The 25,386-nt window shown below is 43.3% G+C and overlaps 1 protein-coding gene across 2 annotated transcripts in view; it reads right to left on the bottom strand.

The window, feature by feature from the left end:
* The window catches only part of LOC127589996 (protein phosphatase 1 regulatory subunit 29), a 41,481-nt gene that overhangs the window by 8,124 nt on the left and 7,971 nt on the right, over nt 1-25,386 (bottom strand). The window contains exons 2-3 of one of the 2 annotated variants that reach the window (XM_052049363.1): nt 18,793-18,961; nt 2-630 (exon numbers count right to left, since the gene is read on the bottom strand). In XM_052049363.1, coding sequence (XP_051905323.1) covers nt 2-340 — 339 coding nt within the window. In that variant the 5' untranslated portion in view covers nt 341-630; nt 18,793-18,961. The remainder of the gene's footprint in view (nt 1; nt 631-18,792; nt 18,962-25,386) is intronic. The other variant, XM_052049364.1, reaches the window with a different exon arrangement.

Below are 25,386 nucleotides of genomic sequence, written 5' to 3'. Positions count from 1 at the left end.
CCTGTAGGTTGGCCTGTCCCGAAAAGGCCCCGTCTTCGATGTAGCTGATTTCATTCTTGGTGAGGTTCAGATCCGTGAGGTTGGTAAAGCGGTACATGGAGTTTAAGTGCACCGCTTTCAGCTTGTTCTCATTGAGTCTCAAGTCATGAACGGTGTTGTTGATGTGCTGCGGAATCGTCTCATACGGCGGCTGGTTCTGACTACAGATAGCCAGCCACACATAACCCTTGTCCCCTTCAATGAGCCAGCAGTCCCCGTTGACCACGCCGGGAAAGCGGGTGGCAATTAGGAGGGAGGAGAGAATAACAACCAAACCCGAGGCGGTGGAAAAACGCTGCATGATGGTGATCAAAGCGGGGACGTGAAGTGTAATCAAGTGGAGAAATGCAAGGGCAGGCGCAAAAAAAGAGGGGCGGATTTGTCGGAGAAAAGAAAGGAGCAGCAGAGGAGGAGGGTCCGTGTCGGGTATAGAAGAGGGGGGGTGCGGGGAGGGGTGGGGGGGGGACTTCTAATGCCAGTCACAGCTTTTGGGCTATCATGGTTGATCAGCAGGTCACCCGGGTTATGCCATCTCTGTTTAGGCTGCGCTGAGGGGAGTCACAGTTTGTCTTCATGCTCAGGAACTCAGCACTGTGGGCACAATAGAGACAAAAAGCACATACGTGATACAGAGAGAAGGCGGGGGGGGGGGGGGCGAGGGGTATATATACTGTACATGATGACTTAATTTGAAAAGAATTGTAATCCAAATGGCTTTGCCAACGCGAAGGAGGTTATGTCTGTAGCCGTTTATTTTCGAGCCAACATGCAAACCCGCAAAGAAAGTGGACTTTGATGCGGAGGAAAAATGTCTTTCAAGGGATTTCGACACAGCCGTGTAGCTATTAATAACATTCAAGACGGTCAAAATTCAAGTAATTTATTTTTGCAGGTGACAAAAAGCTTCAGCCTTGAAGTTGTTCTTCAATAATTCCTGCATTGTGATATTGGAGTCAACGCATTCATACGGAAGAACGCAATTACCTTGCCCTGATCTAATTACAACAAATATGATACATCTGCCTGTTTTCCCGACCGGTGCAGAATGTTTTCCTCATTACGGTTGTTTATGACAACCTTTTACTGCATTCCTCCTCCCTCGCCCCCTTCCTTTCCCCGCTTACATCCAATGCAATGAGGTCATTTCGGCTTTGTTTGGCATCTGCAACGTTCCCCTGCCAATTTGCACCTCGGGCCCACAGAGCAAAGGACTCTGTGGCAATAATCGCCACCCCCAAAAAAAAAAACAAACAGAGGGCATCGTCTCCCCTCAGACATTCTTTGTCTTCTGGCGAAAGGACGCGCGCTCTCTCCTTCCCATCCGCATTTCATTTGAATAGCAGTCAAGTGTTTACATAAGTCGAGGATTAGCAGCCTGTTGCGTCATGATATAAATTTCCCACTTGCTTTTTGAACAGCTTTGGGAAGCATCCTTCATCTGACATATATTATACACTCATGGTCCTCCCGCTCCTATATAGTTCCTCCAATAAAGCTTTTGCATGTAGAACACTTCACTTAACACTTTTATGTTCCATCACTTTCATCCCACATTCCTTTACTGGCATGTTAATTTCCTTTATCATCACATAAAAATGCCCTTCTGGCTTTTACTCTGTGGAACTTCCTTTTTGGGTTTTTGTTTTTGTTTTTTTTTATCTTTGTGCTCCAAATTTTGACGCAACGGAGAATTGAACTCCTTCATGTCTATTCTAGTCCACGCTCCCTTGAGGTGCCGATCGTCCTCCATCATCACTTCCGACGGCAGGAAATTGTGATAGCAAAAAAAATAAATTAAAAAAAAGGGAACGGAAGTTGTTGATTTCGCTAAAATATTAATACACATGCTCCGTTGTGGCAATGACAAAAAAAAAGTAAATAAACAGTCAAACTTCAGTAGGTCATGAAAGAAAAACACATTTCCTATTTAAATTCCACACTTCCCTTTCGGTTCAATGAAACATCTATGATCCGGGAATTTCTAGCTCAGGGTGGACATTGGAATCAATTATTTGATGTTGAGAATTGGAAATACTGTGTGGAATTTAGTGTGTGTGAAGCACATTTTGGTCTGCTTGCCTCGTGTATATTTGGACACAGTCCGCCATTTTAATTGTGTGAGGTTTATTTCAGGCTTGATCTAATTTGCTGGCCCACATAGAAGTCAGAAGGTTCACATTGGGGAGGCAGGAAGTACCGCACGGTTTGGGGATGCGATTGCATAATTAGGAATATGGGGCAAAGACATCACCGGGGAAATAACACTCACATCATTGATCTATTTGTAGCAAGTATCAAAGTATCGTGGGACACAAGTTCAATATGTTTTCCTTCACAGCTGGAGAATCTGGAAAAGTACCGCTCGGGCCAAAATCGTTTGTTTGTGGCAGATTTTGCGGACTTTGTTTCTTGACTTCTAAGGAGGTCACGGTGGCCAACGTGGTTCAAATCTTGGACGAGATGAACAGATAGTACACACGGATAGCTCACTGGCACAATTCCTTAAAAAAAGCCTTTACAGACCAAGTGAGAACAGCCGGCGCTCCAATTTTCTCAAAAGCCGACAGCGCGCCTTATCATCCAATGCACTTTACATATAGATCAATATTCTGATTTCTTGGATGTAGCATTTTAAATATTGTGTAAAGCGTTTTGTTTCAGCTGCAGCAGTTGTGAAAGCGCTATATAAATAAAGCTGTATTATATTGTATTACCTTTAGCGTAGCTCCATCTAGTGGCTGCACAAGGCAACCTCAGCAACTATTGCATGGTCTCTTCTATGCGCCTTAAAATGCGGCCCGCCCTACATATGAAAACAGTTTTCAAATAGGTCATTGATTGAAGGTGTGCCTTATACTCCGAAACGTCTTATAGTGCGGGAAATACGATACGGGTAGTTGTCAGCCCTAAAAAAAAATATTCCCTCTGAAGTATTTTTCAGCTTTGCAGCAACATGTAACGGGTTTTCTTTCTTGGCACAACTCGGTTCACTCGTGGTTGCGTAATTCTTTTATCATGACATCAATACGTCTTGGCAATTGAAAAGTGCCTTCTCAGATATCCTCGCTGTACGGTCTACGCACCGCTGAGCTTGAAGAAAGCAACCTATTTGTGCTGCACAGAAGAAACCATCTTGGTGGGTCGTAGGTGATGTGATTGAAGCATTCGCGTGCAATTATTTGCCTGATGGAAGGCGCCTGAGTGTAAACATTTGGGCGACCGGGGTCGAACATGAAGGTGTTATGTCGCCGTTAAAGTGGTGCTCGTAATCAATTGTTGCTCAACAAATGCTATTTTGCTTGTTATTTAAAATGATAAAATTTTAAAGTGTCGTCTGAGAGATCAATTATTTAAATGTGACAGAAGAACATAAACAAGTCAGAAACTCAAAATAAGACTACAGTATATTAAATCTACAGAGGACAAATATTTTGATACCAGCATAAATTAAGTTTTTTTTTTTTTTTTTAAAGAGAGTGCCTACTGAATTTTCATGAGATTGTACCGAATATTGTGAACGGTGAGCATAAAGATTGCAGATCGGTCTTCTCATTGCACACTTGCCTCACAGCTCAATAGTCCCTTTTATCGATCGGCACACATACTGTACAATTAGCATGGCCAATGAAGACTTCTGCCAATCATATCGAACGTTTGTTCGCCGTGCGCATCAAATCAGCGCTCGCCTTTCGCTTCGTTAGCCTCAGTGATGACATTCTCCTGCCCGCATAATAATGAGGCCCTTCGGAAATTGACAGTGACAGGTGTTGAAATTGGAACGTGTCCATATTCTGTCTATTCTATCAGCGTGTCCGCTCGAGCAGGGCCGCCCATCAGCCCAAATCCAAACTGTATTTATAGCAACCATCTTGTCCTTAGCCGCCAATATAAGACGCTGTCACCTTGAGTCGAGGCAACTGAGAATCAAATTGGATGTGCTTGTCAAAATGCCACATCAAAACAAAAGGGAGATTTGAGTGGCTGAAACGGAAAAAAATTGCATCTTTCCACTGGAATCGCCGTCACAATAATTGGAGTTTTTTTTTCCTTCTTCTCAATGGCTTCCTGAAAGAGTAACAAATGAAACTTGATAGACTAAACTTGATAGAGTCGGTACGATTGGTGTCAGCACAGGATTTTTGGAGGGGGAGGGGGGGGCAGGACAGCTCTGGGTGTCAGATATTAATTTTAGCATCCTCCGTCTGGTTTTACACTGTAGCGATTGACTTTCACTTGCTTTATCGAGGGAAACTATGAAAACGGAGAACAGAAAAATCAACAGTAGCACACGAAGTAGCAAAAAAAGAAAGAAAGATAAACGGCAGCATCATATTTTTACCAAAGTGGCTTTGTAATTTGTATTCTGATCAAACGCAACAATCTCACTGCGATGACAGAAATATGGCTTTGTGAAGGATTCCAGCTCTTTTTGTCGAGAGCCAGCTCATTTGGTTAGGAGTCACTTCTCATTGCCTCTCCAATCGCTCGTCAGCAAGTTCCATTTAAAGTTCATCCAGTTTAGCCACGCCCACTGATTGCTAGTCCTGAACTCTAATATTTGTGATGGGCAGAATATGTTGCGTTATCCGAGCACTTGAATGTCATAACGTTGAGGCAGCGACTAAAGGATCGTATTTTCATCTCATTTTCTATTGTGGTTACAGCTCCAAAATGCCATTTGCACGTTTTATGCACAACATACTGAGCCGCTGATTGATCGGCCCTTAAAACATTGACCATATGGTGTGTTTTAGCGACCATGTGTCCGTGTCGTTTTTGTAATTTCAACACTGCTGTGTCTTAAACATACAGCGCAAATTAGAACTAAATAAGACTGGCCCGCCCCTGATTGCGACAGTGGAGGTGAAAGGCCGTCGATTTGGGCGCGACCTTCCTTCTGGTGTACCCGATTTGGCCACTGGGGGCAGTACAAACGCAGAAGAAAGTAGCACTTTGTATTCAGTATTTGCTCTTCCTCTTCTTCTCTTCCCCAGAACTCTCCGGCTCGATGCGCCCTCTTGTACTTTTCCTTTTTCGACAAGTCCCCATCGAATTCCTGCCCCTCGACTTTCTCCACTTTGTCCACAGCTCTCCTCCACCTCGCTGAGCTTCCCCTCCGTCCATCTGTCCCTTGTATTGTTGTTCCTCTCCACTCTGCCGTGGTGCCGTGCCAGCTCCCCGGATAGCACGGAGTGCAGTGGAGACAAGTTGAGGTTGTGAGCAAAGCCCTCTTTCCCTTTTCACTTGACACGGTGCTTCCAGATGAAACCAACACGGCCACGGACAGATGAGGCTCCTCTGAGAGTCTCACCGCAGGAAGAAGTGCACTAAAAGCAGCAGCACTACCACTCAGGGAGTAGGCACTGCTGGACAAATCATCGCTTACTTCTTTAAGCCTGGCCAAGCTTCAATGTACCTATTTGATGCTCTTAAAAGTCCCTCTTGCAGTCGCCGTATGTACTGTGCTTTCATTAACGCCGACCTGCGCATGGATTAGCATTTTGACCGCCTCACCTTGATTCACATCGCTCAGTCGGTGTGAGGAGGCCATAAATAAATAAGATGGATACATAAATAAATGAGCGAGATGAGAACAGAAAAGCTCAAGTAAATGCGGGGGCAGGAAAAAGGGCAGCGCTGGCGAGGTGTTGGTTTGTCGTCCCCTTTTTCGCTGCATGGCAAATCGGTTTGAAAGCGTCACGTTTTTCATGAAGGGGATGGAAGGCGAGTGGGTGGGAAGTTTTGTTTTCTACGCTGTTAATTAGTAGCATCACGTGCACACCCCGGAAAATAACCCATTGAATTGTATTCATTTCGTTATTTGCCGCATTGTTCATGTCAGAACTCAAACAAACATTAATATTCCGCTCACACCCCCCGCACCCCCCCCCCCCACACACACACACTTTTGTTACCAGTTCAATCAGCTGTACAGACTGCTACAGTTGCAAAATCTGAAGAACTGTGCGTGCCAGGTGATACAAGAGGGCACTTCAATTAAGGAATATGATGGGACCAAAAGTGTCACCATTACCTTTCACCAATTTGATCGGTAATTCCTCCTCATTATCATAATAAATTCAGGTCTTTTCTTATTTTAAGTATGTCTCGCAGGCAGGCAGGCAGGCAGACAAACAGCTATCTAGCTAGCTAGCTAGCTATTGCTAGCTAGCTAGCTCAATAGCTGAAAAGCAAGATAGATAGCTAGATAGCTAGATAGCTAGATAGATAGATAGCTAGATAGCTAGATAGATAGATAGCTAGATAGCTAGATAGCTAGATAGCTAGATAGCTAGATAGATAGCACATGCCCCTCTTCACTCGCTGTTTTTTTTTCTTTAATGTCCGATACCAATCTCTGTCGTTGCCCATGCATGACATCATATCCAATTGCCAAGACAAAACAATGCACTGAAGCGTGACAGAGTCACATCGAAATGGGCCGGAGGCCTATGACTAAATGGAGCCGAGCCCCTCAAACAAGTTATCACCCATAGTACGCCCCCCTGTCAGTAGCATTGTCTCCGGAATGAAAGCGGGCGTTGCGCAAGGCGGGGTGACGCGGATCAAGGGTGACGCTGCACATCCCAAAGCTTATCGTATGTTTAAAAAGGCTGAAGGGGGTGAAGCTCAAGAGTCAGTCATGGCAACCAGGTGGACAGTTTGTTTGTCTTTTTTTTCTTTTGCTCAAAGCTAGTTCTTAATGCAGAGAAAAATAATTGGACATGCTTGGACAAAGGCCTCTCAGGGACATGGGGAGGGCAGAAAGAGTCGAATGGTGATGGCAACCACAAGATAACATCGGGGAAAAGTCATCGACCAGGAAATAATGGCTCAATAAAGAAACATCACGGGGCCATTCAGAGCGTGGCCCGCAGACCGCACGCAGCCCCCGGGCCAGCGGTTTCCCCACCCACTATCCTACATGATGTTTCAACATAAGCCCCCTTGCTGACAAATCATTGCAGAAAGAAATATTCATCAACTCCACACATGCCCACAGTTGACTTTTGTGAGTGGCCCAACAAGTTAGTTCAGGCCACATTAAGTCTTGGAATGACCTCCAGGCTTACATCACAGACCTGCAGCTGACGGAATTTCGCATTGGATAAAGCAAAGCTCCAATCAGACAGGATTTACTTCACCGACGGGATGCTTTTGAAATTGCATTCACTCATCTGGTTTTAATCCAATAGAAGTAAATATTGTGCATGGTGTTCTTCATCGGTAATACACTATCAATTATACTGTCGAGAGCTAAGAAATTAAAAATAAAAAACAACGACTATTGCTGCTTCAGTTTGTCATTTTACATTCACAACGTAAACTACAAATCAAACATCAAAAGCAGGGGGGGGCATATAATTGTAAGCCAAAGCTTTCTGATGATGTGAATTTGTTATTCTGCCATGCGCATTGTTTTCATTTGAATAAATGAATTGGCATTACTGGAGAGAAATGTAAAGAGCGGGCCCGCACACCAGCAGGGTAATATCAACACTAATGAATACCAGGAATAAAATATTTATAAACACACACACACACACACACACAAATTATCGACAACTTTTTTTCCAGAACATTTGTGTGTGTGTGCATGTGTGAAAGAATTTCTTTATGCATTGTTAAATAGTAATTGAAATGAACAATTGCTGATTGGAGGTTGTGAAAGTAATGAGATGAAATTACATTATCTGTAAAACGATAATGGTGCCAGATCACCACAGATATTTATTGTGGTGCGAATAAAAAACAAATAATAATTTACAGTCTTCACATCCATGTAGCCAACAAACACACGCACGCACACACGCACCGACCGCATTATCGTGCGCACACATTGTTTTACATTTAAAAGTCCCGAGCAAATGATCCCGTGGGTGAAGCTGTGCCGTGGATCAAAGCGCCATCCAATGCGTTTGTCTCCATCGTTACTGTATATGCTGCCTACCCGCTTTCACCGGATCCTGTCATAGCAACAAGGCCGGAGGCCCGAAAAGCACCATTTCTTCTTGATCACAGACGTATGGAATCCGACAATGCGTAAAACGCCCTCCTGGCAGAGGGCGAGGAATATGCAGGCGGCACATATGGAACAGAGACAGAAGTAGTATGTTTTTAGTGGTAGTATGTTACAGTGTTTCAGCCTCTGCGGGGGTCTGATATAATCCAGTATACTATATACAGAGTGTCCCTACTTTCTGCTTATGTTCAAATGACATTAAGGACACAATGTCTTCAGTTGATGTAACATAATTCAATCAAGAGGAACAAATAATTAAAAGCGTGCGTCTCTCGGATCAAGAAACACAAAAGGGGGTGGAGTCTGATGTGATGCGAGATCAGAGGTTAGGCGACGACTCCATGATGGGGTTTACAGTCAGGTTAAGGTACGAGTCCCAAGGGGGCTTCGCGGCATTAAAATGAGGAAGACTTATTTTAGAAACAATGAAGCCGTTTTGTTCTGATGGCTTAGTTAAATCCAGCCTTGAAGGCTTAGCTAGTTCATAAAAAAAACAAAAAACTTTATCTCAACTTCATTATACTGAATGTATAATGTTCTCCTTGCATATAATTCACCGTCTTTTTATCCACCACAAAGATTGACTCAACGTAAAGTAATTTTGTCTGCCGGATCATCACATGTCATCAATGTGAAGGCTTCATACATTTCATTTTCTCATTTCCACTCTGCCAATGGAAAAAATGAAAATAAAAAAAGTACAGTGATCCCTCGCTACTTCGCGGTTGGTTTATCGCGGGTTCAGTGCATCGCAGATTTTTTCAAACATATTAAAAAATATATTTTAACATATACATGCAGTACAGTACTGTATATGTTGCACTATGTGACTCGCTGTTGTTTTGCAGTTTCTCGCGGGCCGTTTGCAGACTTAAAAAAATATATATATATACCTGTTTATGTTAATTGGACGCTACTTCGCGGATTTTCATTTATCGCGGGTGGTTTTGATCCCCATTAACCGCGATAAACGAGGGATTACTGTACATTCCACACATTTACCACTCATAATAGGAATTGGATATAACAATCTATAAGCAAGGAAAACACCCAGGGCCATGATTACATTACGCTCTGTTTATATTGATTGGCTTTATCACCCCCCCACCCCCACCCCCCCCGCCAAAAAAAAAAGGAGTCAACAGTGGATCCAGGCACTAAGTCATGTCTAATAATAATAATGAAGTTGACTGTTGTGGGCCCCAGATGCTCCTCACTGGGTCGGCAGCCTGCGGCTCCAAACATCAGCGCATCACAGCGTGGGTCAAGCGAAGCCCGACACTGCTTGAGACAACTCAGTGACACATGCTGACACATGGCATGAGTGCGTGTCGCCACGCGTCGCTGACATCTTGCCGAGCCGTCCCGGCTTATTTTCCTTGTGACGCTAAGATTCAGACCTCTCGTGAAGTCAAGCTTCCGTGCTCCCAAACTAATTTTATACGCACGTGCATGGTTGACGTTGACTTGAAATTGAATATGTGAGCCCCTTATCTGTGGTTTTGTTGCCATCGAAAATAAAAAAAATATATATTTTCCACCTAAACTAGGTCGCCGTCTGGCTCCAGGCGTGAATAGATTGAAAGAAATGGGCAGAAGCAGGGGAAGAAGACAAAGAGCTATTGAAGAAATTATGTCATATCATACAATCGCTCGATAAAGGCATGAGGAGATGAACAGATACAAGGCAGTACTGGAGTTGGGGTTTTTTTCTGGAGTGTGGTGTAACCTTCAGTTGCAAAAGAGCTGCTCGCGTGGTATTAAAAATGATTTTTTTTTTTTACGTGACATGGACATGACATCTGTTAAGGAAAATTAACGTCAACTGTAGACGACCTGTTCTTGCCATAAATTGTAACATGTTGGTAAATATCGTTTCAAAATTGCGCTTGAGCAAATAAAAGGGTTTATAGTACTCCAATAGATTTCTGTTCCCATCTGAAGTATTTACAAAAATACGGAGCACCTCCCCCCCCGTTCTGAATATCGATTGATGCAGCATGTGGAACACTTTTAACAAGCAGTTTGGGTTGGAAAACTGTCACATGCTTATTAAATCTCAGCAACAGGGAGTGTGGGTAACTACAGGGAAAAAGAAAAAAAAAAAAGAGATTGCGCTATAAGACCAGAGAGAGCAGTTTGGTCACGGGTCAAGAACATTCTTCCTCATCAGCTCAGAGGCTGCAACACCAAAGTGAGAAAAAAAACCTCTTAAAAGGTAAAGGCGTTAAGAGCTGAAGAAAGAAAAAAAAAGATGCGAGGAGGATGAAATGTAGGCTCCTGTAGGTAGAGAAGAGAGCAAAAGCCTTAAAGAGAAAAAGTGATGAAATGAAATGGGAGGAAAGAGAGGTTGAGGAGCATGGGCGGATAAAGAGAGAGAGAGATTTAAACATATAATTCGAGAAGGCGGGTACCAAAGGAAGCGAGACTCGAAAAATGCGACGAGGAGGATGTATATGCAAAGTCATGATCCACTTTGGGGCCAGTCCGCCAGCTCCCGGTCGATGGAGATCGACGTAATAGGCAGCCGTGGTTTAATTGAAAGCGTACATATTAGACGATGGGATTTGTTGTCGTCTTGCAAAGCAAGGTAAAAGTCACCATCTCCAATCTTTGTTTTTCTTCCCCTCATCATTGTCTCTGAAAATACAGTCACCTTACTGTTGTTTGTCTGTGGGTGGCTTGGAAGGCCGCTAAGCTCGCTGACAATTCCCTCTCCATTTATAGTTTATGAACCTCCACGACTAATATCCGACGTGCTCTCTCACCGAAACACATTTACGCAAGTCTCATAAACTCGAGATGATCTTCACTTCGAATGTCCAGGAGGTATAATTACTTTTCGCCTTGCATTGTATTGTTGACAGCCAACTATTCCCCAAGTGCCTCATTAAAATTGCTTCCTCCACCCGGTTTGAACCGCATAATATCGCATTCTTTTTGTACTTGAGGGAAGCTTGCGATTTCTTTTTCGGGTCACAGCTGATGTGACAGCAGAAGGAGCCAACGCGTTGTGCCTTCATTGGTTCAAGTAACCTCATTTGGACAACAGACCCGGCGATAAAAACAACTAAAAAAAATAAAAATAAAATGAAATGCAGACTGGTGTCCAACTCAAGGCCCCGGGGGCTAAATCTGGCCCGCCATATCATTTTGTGCGGCCCGCGAGAGCAAATCAAGCATGTCAGCTTCTCCACGATGCTTGCTGAAGTCTCAACCCAAATTTAAAATTGTCATATGTAATCCATCATCACATCAAGATATTGCAAGCATTATCTCGCTATTTACGAAACATTATTCTTGGCTTCTGATTTCAAAACTAGTTATCCACCAATTTGGTGTGGAGGTGATCAAACATTTATACGGTCATCATGGCCCGCTTAAGGAAACCACACTACAATGTGGCCCGCTACAAAAAAAAAAAATTTTTGACACCCCTGCCATATAGGCACATCTTTTCGTATGCATATTCAAAGTCGATTCCCGGGACGCAACGACGCTCGATTTCAATGAGATTCCCTCCAGTGGAATTTTGAGTAATGTGCGGTTTTGTATGCCAACTGCCCGACGGCATCAGTGTTGAGATGAGACTTGCCAACACTTGAGCTTCTTCACAAGAATTATCATCACTCCACAACCCCCCCCCCCAATCACTCACAACGTCCAGCTTCACACACACACACACTTGCACAGCTCTCGATCTTACTCACTGCGCTCCAGTTATCTCTCCATTTTTTTTTTATCCTACTCTATCCTACACTTGATTCCCTCTCTGTCTCGCCAATGCCCTTCTACGACTTCCATTCCTAAATCAACCCTAATTGATGGTGCTCACCAGCTTGTCTTTTCGTCACTATATCTCCTTCTCTTCATTGCGGGGTGCTTAGGCACCCATTTATCTGCCACTCGGAAGCCCTCGCGCACTGATGTAAGAAGCCTGACATCGAGTGTCATTACAGAATTAAAGCTGTTGTTGCGCGGCAAAAAGCACACGCGCACATTTTGGATTTGGGATGTGATGATTTTGCACCAATTTGAGAGAAAATCGTCACCGCTAATCGACAAGTCGGATGGGGAAAATGATCGCGGGGCATTTTCTGCATTACAGCTTCGGAGATTCTTTTTGTGGATGCATGTAACTTTTTTTTCATTTGAAGAGCCAATAAATAATTTCATTTGAGCAGCAAATGACACATTTTGAGGAGCATTTTTGGCAGCTTTATCTCGTTTTTTTTTTAATTGTGTATGTCAACAAACAATATTTTTTCACTTAATACATTTCACTGCAGGAATTTAAATAAATTAATTTAAATGTCATATCTACGGGAAGGGGCGGCCCGTTAGTCCAGTGGTTAGCACGTCGGCTTCACAGTGCAGAGGTACCGGGTTCGATTCCAGCTCCGGCCTCCCTGTGTGGAGTTTGCATGTTCTCCCCGGGCCTGCGTGGGTTTTCTCCGGGTGCTCCGGTTTCCTCCCACATTCCAAAAACATGCGTGGCAGGCTGATTGAACACTCTAAATTGTCCCTAGGTGTGAGTGTGAGTGCGAATGGTTGTTCGTTTCTGTGTGCCCTGCGATTGGCTGGCAACCGATTCAGGCTGTCCCCTGCCTGCTGCCCGAAGACAGCTGGGATAGGCTCCAGCACCCCCCCCCCCCACCCCCCGCGACCCTAGTGAGGATCAAGCGGCTCGGAAGATGAATGAATGAATGAATGAATCTACGGGAAGAAAAAAAAATATATATATATATATATATTGATTGAGGGACAATCCATTCATGTACCAACTATTCCAAACAAACCAATCAAATTTGGACATCTTCGATGAAGGCGCGACCATTTTATGACCATTACCGAGCACAGCGTTGCGACCTATTTAAAGCGAAAGAAGAGGTGCAAGATGAAGGGAAGCCTCGACGGCGGCGATGTAGAAAGCAAAGAACTGATGAAATCCAAACCGCACACGGAGACGAAGCCGTAAACTTAATGGAAGTTGCGTGTCAGTGCTCAGTCTAATGTGCGGCCTCAGGTCCGCGAACACAAACTTGTACCATCAAATATGGATTGAGGAGCATGTGTGCAGCATATACAATTTACATATTTAGAGTTATGAATTTTTGATATCATGTCGGACCGCACAAGGCGCACATCGGGGTAAAAACGTTCCGCCGTGAGCAAGTACAAGACATCTCCAACAAAGTCACAGGCAACTTCTCCACCAAACAAACAACACAAATGGACAGACTGACAATTTTGTGGGTTTCAAGCGCCGGAAAAAGTTGACTTGGGCCTCGCTAAAAATGATTGTGGTGATTACAGTAGGATGTTATTGTGTTCTAATATTGTTTCGTCAAAGTGGATGTTTTTTGTTTTTTGTTTTTTCTTCAGTTGAGAACAATGATGAGAGATAATCTTTTTTGTGGTATGGAACAAATGAAACCGTTTCAGGGACAGTGCTAACTACAGTGGACAGCTGATCATGTGGTGAGGTTGCAGGATGCATGGAAGGGTTAAACTCGTACCTCAAGACACCACCGTCATGCCTTTGAAGCAACCGTTGCCGATTTCCGGACCGCGCGCGTGCTCACATTCTAGGCTACCTCGTTAATGTAACCCTGACATGATTATTTTGGTTTAAAATAGCCCAGCGGGTAGGTCTCAGACGAGGAGCAAGTCCTCATTTAGTGCTCTACTTACTACGAGTGTGTCTTTTGTACCTCTAAAAATATTTGAATACATTTTTTTAATCACACAGATGCTTAGAAAGGTGACAAAGAATTCCACAGAGGCAAAAAAGGTGAGAGGAAACACAAGAGGAGCTCATCTTCTCTGTTCTTACCGGCGAAATGCGCCAAGTCGAAGGGGAGTCGCTTGTTTTGTCTACTGAAGAGCCGTAATCTTTCATCATGAACAGATACTCAATAGTCCCGGCGAGTCATTTTAAGATTAAACGAGCCACGGTTTATTTTGCGGGACCGCTTCTGCCGCCTGTCATTGAATTGTGGCGTATCTGTAGTCCGACATGAACAGGGAGAACATGGAAAGTCAGTTAAGCCTGATTGACAGCATCATTAAAGTGCAAAATTGGATTCACGTTGAAATTCGCCCTTTGCAAAAACACAGAAGCTTCCGATTATTCAAAGCAGATGTCATCATTTTTTTGAAATACAAATAGTGGCATTTCATTTAAAGCATTCATTCATTCATTCATTCATTCATTCATTCATTCATTCATCTTCCGAGCCGCTTGATCCTCACTAGGGTCGCGGGGGGTGCTGGAGCCTATCCCAGCTGTCTCCGGGCAGTAGGCGGGGGACACCCTGAATCGGTTGCCAGCCAATCGCAGGGCACACAGAAACGAACAACCATTCGCACTCACACTCACACCTAGGGACAATTTAGAGTGTTCAATCAGCCTGCCACGCATGTTTTTGGAATGTGGGAGGAAACCGGAGCACCCGGAGAAAACCCACGCAGGCCCGGGGAGAACATGCAAACTCCACACAGGGAGGCCGGAGCTGGAATCGAACCCGGTATCTCTGCACTGTGAAGCCGACATGCTAACCACTGGACTACCGGGCTGCCCTCATTTAAAGCAAAAAAATTAAAAAACAGATTCAAGACAAAATACTACTGTGGTGATTAGAAATTAGGTGATGTGGAGCAGTTGAATTGACTCGGCGACGAGTCGGGTTAGCTTGTACGTGTGTGTGTGTGTGTGTGTGTGTGTGTGTTTGAGAAACTGAACCTCTGAGTCAAACGGAAGCTGGAAGCACACTGTGTTTGCGCAGGAGATCTCAATGGTAGCTTTAGTTATCATGAATAACAGAAAAGTCCTGTAAATGCTATAGACAGGATGTGACAAGCAGTCACTGAGCACACACACACACACACACACACACACACACACACACACACACACACACACACACACGTGTGTAATACTGCTTTCCAAGCACCCTTCCCCCCCCATCTGCTCTGACTTTATAATAGTGAACACCTATCATAGCTTACATGAAATATACATCAAGCATACACGTCACACACTCTCCGGATCCAATCTTCAACCGTACAAAGTCAGTCAAAAACCTCCCCAGAGACTGCTGAGGATTTGCAAAATTCCCACGGGGAGGAAAGTGTGTCTTTTCTTCTCCTTTCCGAAAGTGCTGTTGTTTTTGCGCTGGCTTGTGGATTGGGGTTTTTGAAGCATACTGATCTGATTACAACACTGGGTCAGGTTACGTAATGTGTACGATTGGCTGCGTATGGCGCCGTCTCTCTTTCTCACTCCCTCGGTTTGTAGGTCACATGCAGAAAAAAAAATAATAATAATAGTTCATCACTGAACTAAGGTTTTATTCCTACATAGATATTTGGAGCATCTCACAATTTTCATCACTTTTTTATCCGTGCATCATTTTTAGTTATAGTCTACAAATATTGCATTAAACCTTTGGTGGAAATATAGTTAATTTCCTGCTTAGTCCAGTGGCTCAAAGATAACAGATGGAGGAGAGCTGTCTGCCATATGGGTATGAAAAAAGTGCAACCTCCTAAATTTGAACACCCAAGTTGGCTATTGTGATACGGCTGAATTTAAAGTCGCATAAAAGCGAAGAGCACGAAAACAAGCGTTCTGTCCAATAGCCATAATAGGAAAAAAATGCTTGTCTTGGTTGTGACTTGAGTAGAAAAGGCACTCGTTAGCAGGCACGGCTCATAATTAAGGGGAGATTTACAAGATTGATGCCTTAATGGGCGTGATCTGTCATTTGCATCAAAAAGGCCTCGCCTTGAGAAATTGATGCGGTGAAGGGCGTGCGTGAAGAAAGGAGATTTATTTTCATCCAACGAAACAGATACATCTTCATGTTCCTCACATTCAGAGCCATGATACGCTGTGTTCCCTCATTATCAAAAGTACACGCATCCGTGAGCCTCCGATTTTCTCCGCCTTGTCGGGTCTGACTCAGTCTGTTCTGACTAACAAGTTCATTTAGCCAGGGTGGCTATAACCCTTGCACCTAACCTACAAAGTGGGGGTCGCTCAGGTGAACATCTTATATAATAAGTATTATAAGTCCATGGGAAGCGTTTGGTTGTCGTTTTTAATACCTAATAGTTAGTTTGCTAACAGACACAGTTACCGGATTTTCCGCACTATAAGGCGCACCTAAAAGCATTCGGTTTTCTCAAAAGTCGACTTATAATCCAATGCGCCTTATATATGGATCAATATTCCGATTTCTTGGACGTAGTATTTTAAAAGTTCTGTTAAGGGCTTTGTTACAGCTGCAGCAGTTGTGAAAGTGTCATATAAATAAAGCTGGATTGTATTGTATTTCTTTAGCGTAGCTCCATCTAGTGGATGGATAACACAACCGCAGCCACTATTGGCGCTTCTATTCGGTGCGCCTTATATAATGAACACAATTTTAAAATAGGCTACTCATTGAAGGTGCGCCTTATACTCCAAAGTGCCTTATGGTGCAGAAAATACGGTAAGTTAATTACGGGAGACAATAATTCGGTGTGTGGATCTCAGAAGTGTCACAGGGTAGTTTTGTTCAAAGTGGATTTGGGAAGTCACGAGCAGAAACATCTGCCTCTCGACGACAACCCTTCCCGAGTGCTCCGTGTACACAATTAGAAATGCTGGTTTAGTTCTCTACGCTTGACTAAATGAATGAACTCCGCTTGTGTCACACTGCTGGTATACTGTCAGGCTAAGGCGATTGCACCAGACAGGCAGCGCAATGGAGCAAATTTTGACAGTTACAGTTTGGTTGCGAGGGTGCGGTGAATAACGAGACAAGGGGACGCCAAGCGAGTCGCGTCTCTTTACACCGCAGTAAAACTATGTCGAACTCTCGGCCCCTCTCTCAAAGGTACAGAACCTCGGTGACCGTCTCTGGGTTGCGGGTCACCGCATCGTTTTCTTTATAGTCTTTTAATCTTTGAAATGTGAAATGTTTTCCCACAAGCTCAACCAAAAACGTGGGCGTTTTTCAAACACCTTTGGTATTCCGACAATACTTGCAATAACTTATCATAGAATGTCAGGCTTAATGTTTTTTTCTTTTTTTTCTGTCATTAGGTCCCTCAATAATTACCCCTCTAACCGCCTTGAATTGTTAATTGTTTCGCGTCTGGGGAAGTAAAATAAAAATGTTGATGTGCTAATTAGTATGCACAGTGTGATTTCGGTCCCTTATTGCCGAAATACAACATTAATTCATTTACATGATACACAGAATATAAATTCCAATTGCTTGTTTGTTTGTTTGTTTGTTTTTTCCTTAGGTGTGATTTATTCTCCTGCCAGACTCAAAATGATGTAGCGTTAAAAATAAAGAAGAAAAAAAAAAAAGGTTCCCCTCAAGGCTGCACAATCGGACCAAAGTAATCATCTTCACCAGCCTGCCTCCTCTAGAGATGTAAAGTATTCAAATACTTCCCTTCTCACATTTTCAGTCACCCACACGATATGAAGCAGGTTATGCCGGCATTAGCATGACGTATACGATTTCCTCGTCGACTTTCAAACGACTTTATTGGGATTGCTTTCCCCCCTCTATAGTCTCATAATCCGTATAATTAATTCTTGTTTAGTGTTTGTCTGACTTTGACTCTGTTCTCAAACTGTCCCTGTCCTTTCTCTGCTCTGCCATGCGCAAACATTTCTGCCCGGCAATCCCGAAAGCCGTTTTCCTCATAAAAGAAGCTCGTTATTGTTTATTAAGGTTTTCACCTTTTTTTTCTCCATTTGTTTAAGAGATTTCCGTTAAAAACTCTTAAGGCGACCACAATGCAATTCGTGGGACACAGTACTGTATACATTTTTCAGTTTTCAAATAATTGCTCCCATAGAAAATAATAAAGATGGAAATGATCTCATCCCGGGTCAAACTGTGGCCATCATCATAAAATCACACCCATGATGGGCAATAACTCTGTCCAGTCAGGTTATCTCAGGATTTAAAAAGGCAAATGAGGGGGAGTGACTTCCGCGTTACATTCTTCTCAACCCAAGTAGGCGGAATAAAACCCAGAGATGTGGTAAACACAACAATTATTTCTTTTACTTTATCACAGCCCGACACATAGAGCACATTTAACGCGCCACATCCTGGCGAGATCTAATAGCAGGGGTAAAGCGCAACGCTGTCGGCGCAAATGATAGCCGTGGCAGTATAATATGCGCAATAAAGCAGCGAGGGTGCTACGATATACGCCCTTGAGCAAAGACGCTAACTAACGCCTGCTGACACAAAGTGACAATCTTCACTTTGTAAAAAAAAAATCAGTCACTTGCCCTAGAACAATGTATGCTTACAGAAAATTAACATGAAATTGAAAATGGATGTACGGATGAAGAAACTTATGATTGACCCTTTAAGGGACAGCGATTACTACTGTACACTTATGTTAAATGATTATTTTCATTTTATATTTGAGCATTATATTAATTTATGTGATAGTTACCTAAATTATATTCCGTTTAATAATTGTTGAAACATTCTTATGTTGCTTGCGTCTGATTGGCTGAAGAGAAGCAGGAAGTGTTTTCGCTACCGGAAGATAACATTGAAAAAAAAAGAAAAGCTGCGTTTAAAAGATTCCATCTCTCCTTTTGCCCATTCTTAAAGTACGAACCCCTTAACTTACATGACAGTGGACAGCATACCATGTTATCATTTGATGGTTTTGCTCTTGTTTTAAATATCGTTTACCTTTTTCGTCTACCTCTCTCTCGTCAGTCGGCGTGGTCAGCTCCGCCCCCCTCACTCAGCTGCAGTGCTGCGTGTCCGCGCCGGAGTGAGCAAATGATTTTCCACAAAAAAAACAAAAATCGTCCCAAGACTCACTTCTGACGAATGGTGCTTCGATCACAGGCAGAGACTAGAAATGAAAATAAAAGGAGGAGGTTAACGTTTTCCTGCACCGTGTAACATGATAACATGATAAGACGTCCACTGTGGTGACCGCTGTCCCTGAAAGGGTTAAATCTGGAATATCAAAAGAAATCCATTTTGTATTTCGTAAGGGAAAATGGCAACTCTCACACATATATTTAAAGTCACCGTTCAATGTTTTTTTCTTTTATCATGTAGGCACTGTAAAACAAGAAATCATGCTATTATGGTAATTTTGGGGGGGCCCAGATGAGAGTTGACAACATGATTGGGTGACAATCAATCAATTAATGCGAGTGCTGCTGTGAGCCAAATTTAACACAGACATTTTTTTCCCCATATTATAATTCCAACCCACATTTGAACCGTGCAGCATAGCTCTGCCGAAAATATGCTTTTTGAACTGATTTGTTCTCTCATCATTATCAATCGCAAAAATATTCAAAAATCGCTTCCGTGGAAGATTAGCGTTAAGACCATGGACTGAAAAAAAAGAATTGACTTAAATGACGATGTACACTTTCCAGAGTTAGAATTCAATACAGAGATTGCCGCAGTGTGTCAATCATGACTGACGAGGGGCACAGAAGTCTAAAAGGTAAGCTATGCCCTCATATAACTGGTGTTTCTATGATGGGCTACATTCAGGACATTCCGGAGGACACCTGTCACCGCACACCTCAAGCATGCGCCCCATCTATGAATAATGTGTCCAAATTGCTGTCAGAGAAGCTGACGTGCAGCCGCATTCCCCCCTCCGCCTCTCCTCATCCTCCGGTGTTTTCACTCTGCGGCCCCAACTTGCAACACAGACTCACAAAAGAAAATCAGTTAGCGAGACCCAAAGAGAGCAGACTGTGACATCCCATTATCAGCATTAATAGTGGATTGATCCTGCTGCTCCTTTTGCAAATTAAATGGGAGGGAAAGCTTCGGCGTACACACGGGTGGACGTGCGAGCAGGCCACACTGCAGAATGCTGCCCTGTATGTGCTCCACAAGATGCTAATGACACGATACGGCGATTTACGACTCATACATACACGACCGAGACACTCTCATCGCCACAACCGAAAAACTCTCTCACAATGCTACGAGAATAGTTTCTAACACACATTGAGACGTGTTCTTCCCATACGCTGAAAAAAACTTGGTTCCAACGTGTGTGGCAGTAGCGTGTATGAGAAGAAAGAGCATTTCAGTATGAGAACATTTAAGTTGCATGAGAGCATTGCCGTAGTGTGTATGACGGTATTTGGCGAGAGAGTATGAGCTATTCAACATTGTGGGAATAGATTGTGTTTCAGTAGTGCACATGGGTGGGGACAAAAAAAAATGTATGAGAGCATTTAAGCATATGAGAAATTTATCACGGTGTATATGAGAGTGCTTCAATAGTTTGAATGTGAGCATTTCAGTCGAATGAGAGTGGTGTGTATGAGGACATCAAAGTAGCATGAGAAATGTAAAAATAAAAAATAAAAAAGTATATGAGTGCAATCCAGCAGAATGATAGAATAAGACTAGTGCGTGTGAGAGCAAATCTGCATTGCGTATGAGTGTTTCAGTAGTGTACATGAGTGGAAAAAAAGGTCCGTATGAGAGCGCTTCCGAAGTGTGTAGAAGAGCATTTGTTCCCATGAGCAAAATAATAATAACAATACTGCGTATGAGAGCATTTCAGTTGTGAATGTGAGAAGTCATCCTAAACGGTCCCCTCATACATAAACTGCCGCCAAACTCCAGCCCGACGCAAACAGTCTTATGACACGCAAACAGACTTTCAAGCTAACCATGGACGGAGCGATGTCAAGTTCAAGAATACGGTGCCATTCTATTTATTTATGTTTTTGGGGCACAGCTTTGCAGAAGAATGTATGTGCGGGATTTCTCAACGGCGCGTACGTTGCGTTTCACTTTGCAACATGAGTGACACTTCCCGTGGTGAATTGCGACAATTACAATGACTCTCAAATGGAATATTCAGTTTGTATTAGTTGACTCGCAATGTCAGGAGCTCCGGCGGGACTGAAGTCAAAGTCACCTCATTTTGTTCATTACAAAGGAGAATTAACTGCAATTTCGTCGCTAACACGCACGCACTTAATGTTGCGTTTTCCCGCCGAGGTAATATCTTATTTAAAGTGACACATTAAAGTCAAGGCTTCACAGTAGCAATAACGGCGATGGAATGTAATGTTTTTTTTATTTTGTTGTTTTTTTTTGTGATGTGGAAATAACGTATCACGCATGAACTGACACGCAGCGAGAAACTGATCCGATTCCGTCGTGTGTGTTTCGAAAGGGCGTAAAAGGGTTTTAAGGCTGCTCTGAGGATGAAGTGCAGCGAGCGGCAACAAAGAAATGATTAAGTACAAATGCTCATGGTTATATATTTTTTTATAATATTCACTTTTGCCATTCCTTTACCGTTCAAGCAGCGAGCCCTGACTCAACTGGAATGGGTTATTAGTATTAGCCGAAAAACACATCTCGGTCCAGTTTGACCATGAAGCGTGTAAGATTCAATGAATTTGCGTAGTTTAAGCTAGCAGACCGTGGATGTTAGCTGGTGGCTAATGAGTGGAGGCTAACCCTGAAAGGGTTAAATATATATATTATATATATATATATATATATATATATATTATATATATTATATATATTACAAACGCCGGGACAGTTTTTGTTTCTGCAGTTGCATCTTTTTTTTTTGTCATCTCGTTATATCCGTGTGTAAAAGAAGCTTTGGGCTTCTCTTTACGGCGCGCATAAAAGCTGAAAACATCTGTGACCTGCCAACATGCATTTACAGGAGGCTTTGAGCCTCTTTGTTATTATTGTCAGGTTTTACGAGGTTACACCTGTGTTGCTATTCACAGTGGGTGACCCCCCTCCCACTGCCCACCCCTCTCCCTCTCATATTGCTGCATTAAAATGAGCAGCTGTCGAAACAATGAGATGGATTGGAAGCAGATGAGTCAAAGTAATTGTCCGCACGGAAGCAAGGTGTGTTTAGGGGTCTTCACGAGAATGCAAAGCAAGCAAGACTGGGAACAGAGTTGAAAACCGAGATACTTTGCGAGCATTTTCAGAGTGACATCAAAGTTGTCCCTTGGGAACGCATTTTGCTCATCCATCAGGTGATTGTGGAAGTCCTGCAGTATTTCATTTATAGGTTTTAATGCCCGAAGTGAAGCGGTTTTCGCCGGCCAAGAGGGTGAACATGCTGGGCATCCATCTACAGAAAAATTATGGATTTGAAGATTGTGATGATTTTTTTTTTTAAATAAAACCTTGTAATTGAATACAGACTCTGGTGAAATTATGACTACCGCTTTGATGTCATACTTTTAGCCTGTTCTAAGGGAAACACTTGACATGTGAACCGTGCCATTTGTGTAATAATCCAAATAAAAATGGTGAAATATTGAGCGGGTTTTGTTGATTGCTTTTGTATACCGACGCAGTCGCCACTCAGACCATACAGCGATTTACGCTTGTCCGTTTCGGCGACGGAGGCAGACTAGGCAGCTTTCGTCGCTACTTGCCATGAGCGAAAGGACTCTACCGATGGCCTCGAGTCAAAAAAGACAAATGTATAAATCTCAAATGGGCCACAGAGTGACTGATTAAATATTCAGCATGCTAAAACAAGGATGACACGCAATCCAAAAATGGCAACCAAATGCAAATACGCAAAAAGCGCCTTCATATGCAAAGGGTTCATAATTTACTCGGAGACGACAGTCCTTCCTGCATAAATATCTCTTCCGTTCCAATAAGAGCCCATTTGTTTGTTGTTTTCTACCCTCTTGCTTTCTGATGGTCCGTCATCACTCAGCTTGACGAAACGACTGCGCTTTTTCGACAGGGGCCTTTCCTCATGTCCATACTTCAGCACAATAAGCGACACGGCGACAAGCCTGCGTACACTGTAAATCATTCGGAATGCCACATTGAAAATTATGTTTTACCTAAGATGACGATGATCAGTTTCAACTCATGTCAAGGCGGGATTTTCGATTCTACTCCATGCGATCTCAATTAATGCTCCGTTCGGATGCTGTGCCCGACAAGTGGATCGTCTTTTATCCTTCTTTACAATTGCCTCAGCTGATATGCCGTATTTACAGTTTAAATTTCAAAGGGTGGAGGAAAAAAAAATTAATATATCTTGAACGTGAGAAAGTCTTGACCCCTTCCATGATTAGCATCTTAGCATGAGAGCGCTTCTGTAATTAGCCCAACACGTTGGAGATTCTGCAAGTCACACTCCTTGTATGTCTACGCACGCTTTTGACCGCGGATAATGTTCTTCAAATTGATCATAACATCCGAATACCGTCCTAAATGTCCTAAATACGTTTCTTAAAGTGTTATCACGCCCCCACAAACATGTTATGTGCAAACGGCATCAATGGCGTTAGCATTAGGCCGGCAGACTTTAAAGTAACGTGCGCTTGCTCTTGTTAAAATAACACAACTTGTAATTGTCTTAGTTTAATGTTCAGCTTAACAATAAACTTGAACTAGAAGCGGCATTAAAGAGCTCGGATGGTCTCGGATTGTTTTCACGATGCACAACGGCTGCTTGTCGTGAAGTGAGCGGAGTTGAGTTCACTTGCTACTGCTAACGCTAATGTCTCCAATTTTTATGCCAGCAATTCAGATACGATCAATTGTCCTAATGACGGCTTGTAACTCAAAAGTTCTCATAAGACGGCTCACTCGTATCTCAAGGCACCCATTTATTTGCATTAAAAAAGGAGCGAGAGCGGCAAACCCCAATTCCGATGAAGGTGGGTCCATGTGTCAAATTTTCCATATAAAAAAAAAACAGGATGATTCACAAAACATTTTTCGCCATTTTTCCCCCCAATTGGCCGAACGAACAACGACATGAGCAAATAGTCCCACGCTTTAAAAAAAAAAACGTTTCTCAAGGTCTGCTCCACAAGTCACTCATATGTCAAGCTCAGGGAAGCAAAGCCACCAAACGTTCTTAAATCATTTAAAAGAAAAACACCCCGTCGGGTAAATCATGGAGTGACAAAGGAGGTGCGGATTTTCGAGCGCGAAGCAGGCAGGTGAGATCTTGGCAAATATGCCCGACGAGCCGAGCGGGGAGCCCACATCTGGCAGATGCGTCACCGCTGGTTAGATAACAACGCTTAAGGCTGAATCAAGTCTCAATAAGACACCGAGTCATTATTGCGCAGCGTGAGGATTTGTTTTTTTTTCCTGGCATTTAGGCCTCAAAAGCGTTCAGCTTCCTGTTTGGGGTGCTGTCAGACAGGAAAGATTGGGGAAGCGGAGGAGAGCGAAATGAGCTTCTAATGAATGGCATCCATCTCACTCGCCTTCCCCAACAAACACACTAAAACAAACAAAACATGGCCAGACCAACACTGGAGCTCCACAGTGAAGACACGACCAGGCTTATTTCTTGCATATTGTGCTTTTGCCAAACACACTAATGAACATTTCCGAATAACAGCGGCGACCAGAGGATCTCTGCACAAGAGATGACCTCTCAACCGAAAAGATGTGTAGACACGGTGAATTCGAGACGGGCTATGCCGTTTGACGTCGACGCGAAAAGGCCGAATGCGGTCATTGGGGGGGGGGGGGGGGTCAGAGGTGCTTCGACAATGTTTTCATTCAGTGCCCATTTGGCTCGCTTGTGTGTATTTTTTTTTTTTTTTTTTTTGATGTCTCATATTTTATTTCTTCGGACACCACGGAAGCTTCGCGACTTAATGACTTCTCTTTCTATATCGGCTTTAACAGCAACCAGGTGAATCAGACCGATGAAAAGTGAGAAAGAACTGTGAAAAGATGAAGACCCTGACATGAGGAACTGCGAGGGGAAAAAAAAAAATCGAATTCACCTGAATGTACGCTCGCTGTTGTGCATTCATGCGCGAGTTTCTTTTCAAATGAGTCTGCTGAATCACCAGTCTGACCTACAAGGGAAGCTCACAGCGGGGCATCATATTAACAGCTAAACACGTCCACCGCCGGATGTACGGCTGCCTCGCTTGGGCCGCTGCGGTGCAATGCATGCAAAGAAATACCTGCTCGAGAATGAGGACACAAGCAGAATGAGGATACACAGACACGCACACACACACACACAATCGGGCTCCAGTCCTTCCGTGCCGCAATCATCCCTTAGGCTTGAATGAGCCGTTTTACCTCCAGAGAGGTCATGATCAAATGTTTATTCATTGTGGGGGGGGGGGGGGGGGGGTTGCATCAGAAACCTTGTTAAGAAATTCTGGACACAACTTTTTCAACAGACGTGGCGGGATCCTAAAAATAATACAGCTCGTGCAAAGGAGAATTTTCGCCACATGCAAAGGTCAGTTATTGACCATTGAGATGTCGCTGTCCTCAGGCGGAAGT

This window comes from Hippocampus zosterae, chromosome 17 (genome assembly GCF_025434085.1).
Source record: "Hippocampus zosterae strain Florida chromosome 17, ASM2543408v3, whole genome shotgun sequence".
In the NCBI taxonomy this organism is placed as follows: domain Eukaryota; kingdom Metazoa; phylum Chordata; class Actinopteri; order Syngnathiformes; family Syngnathidae; genus Hippocampus; species Hippocampus zosterae.
The sequence above is the reverse complement of the archived record's forward strand: the minus strand, read 5'-3'. Positions and strand labels throughout refer to the sequence as shown.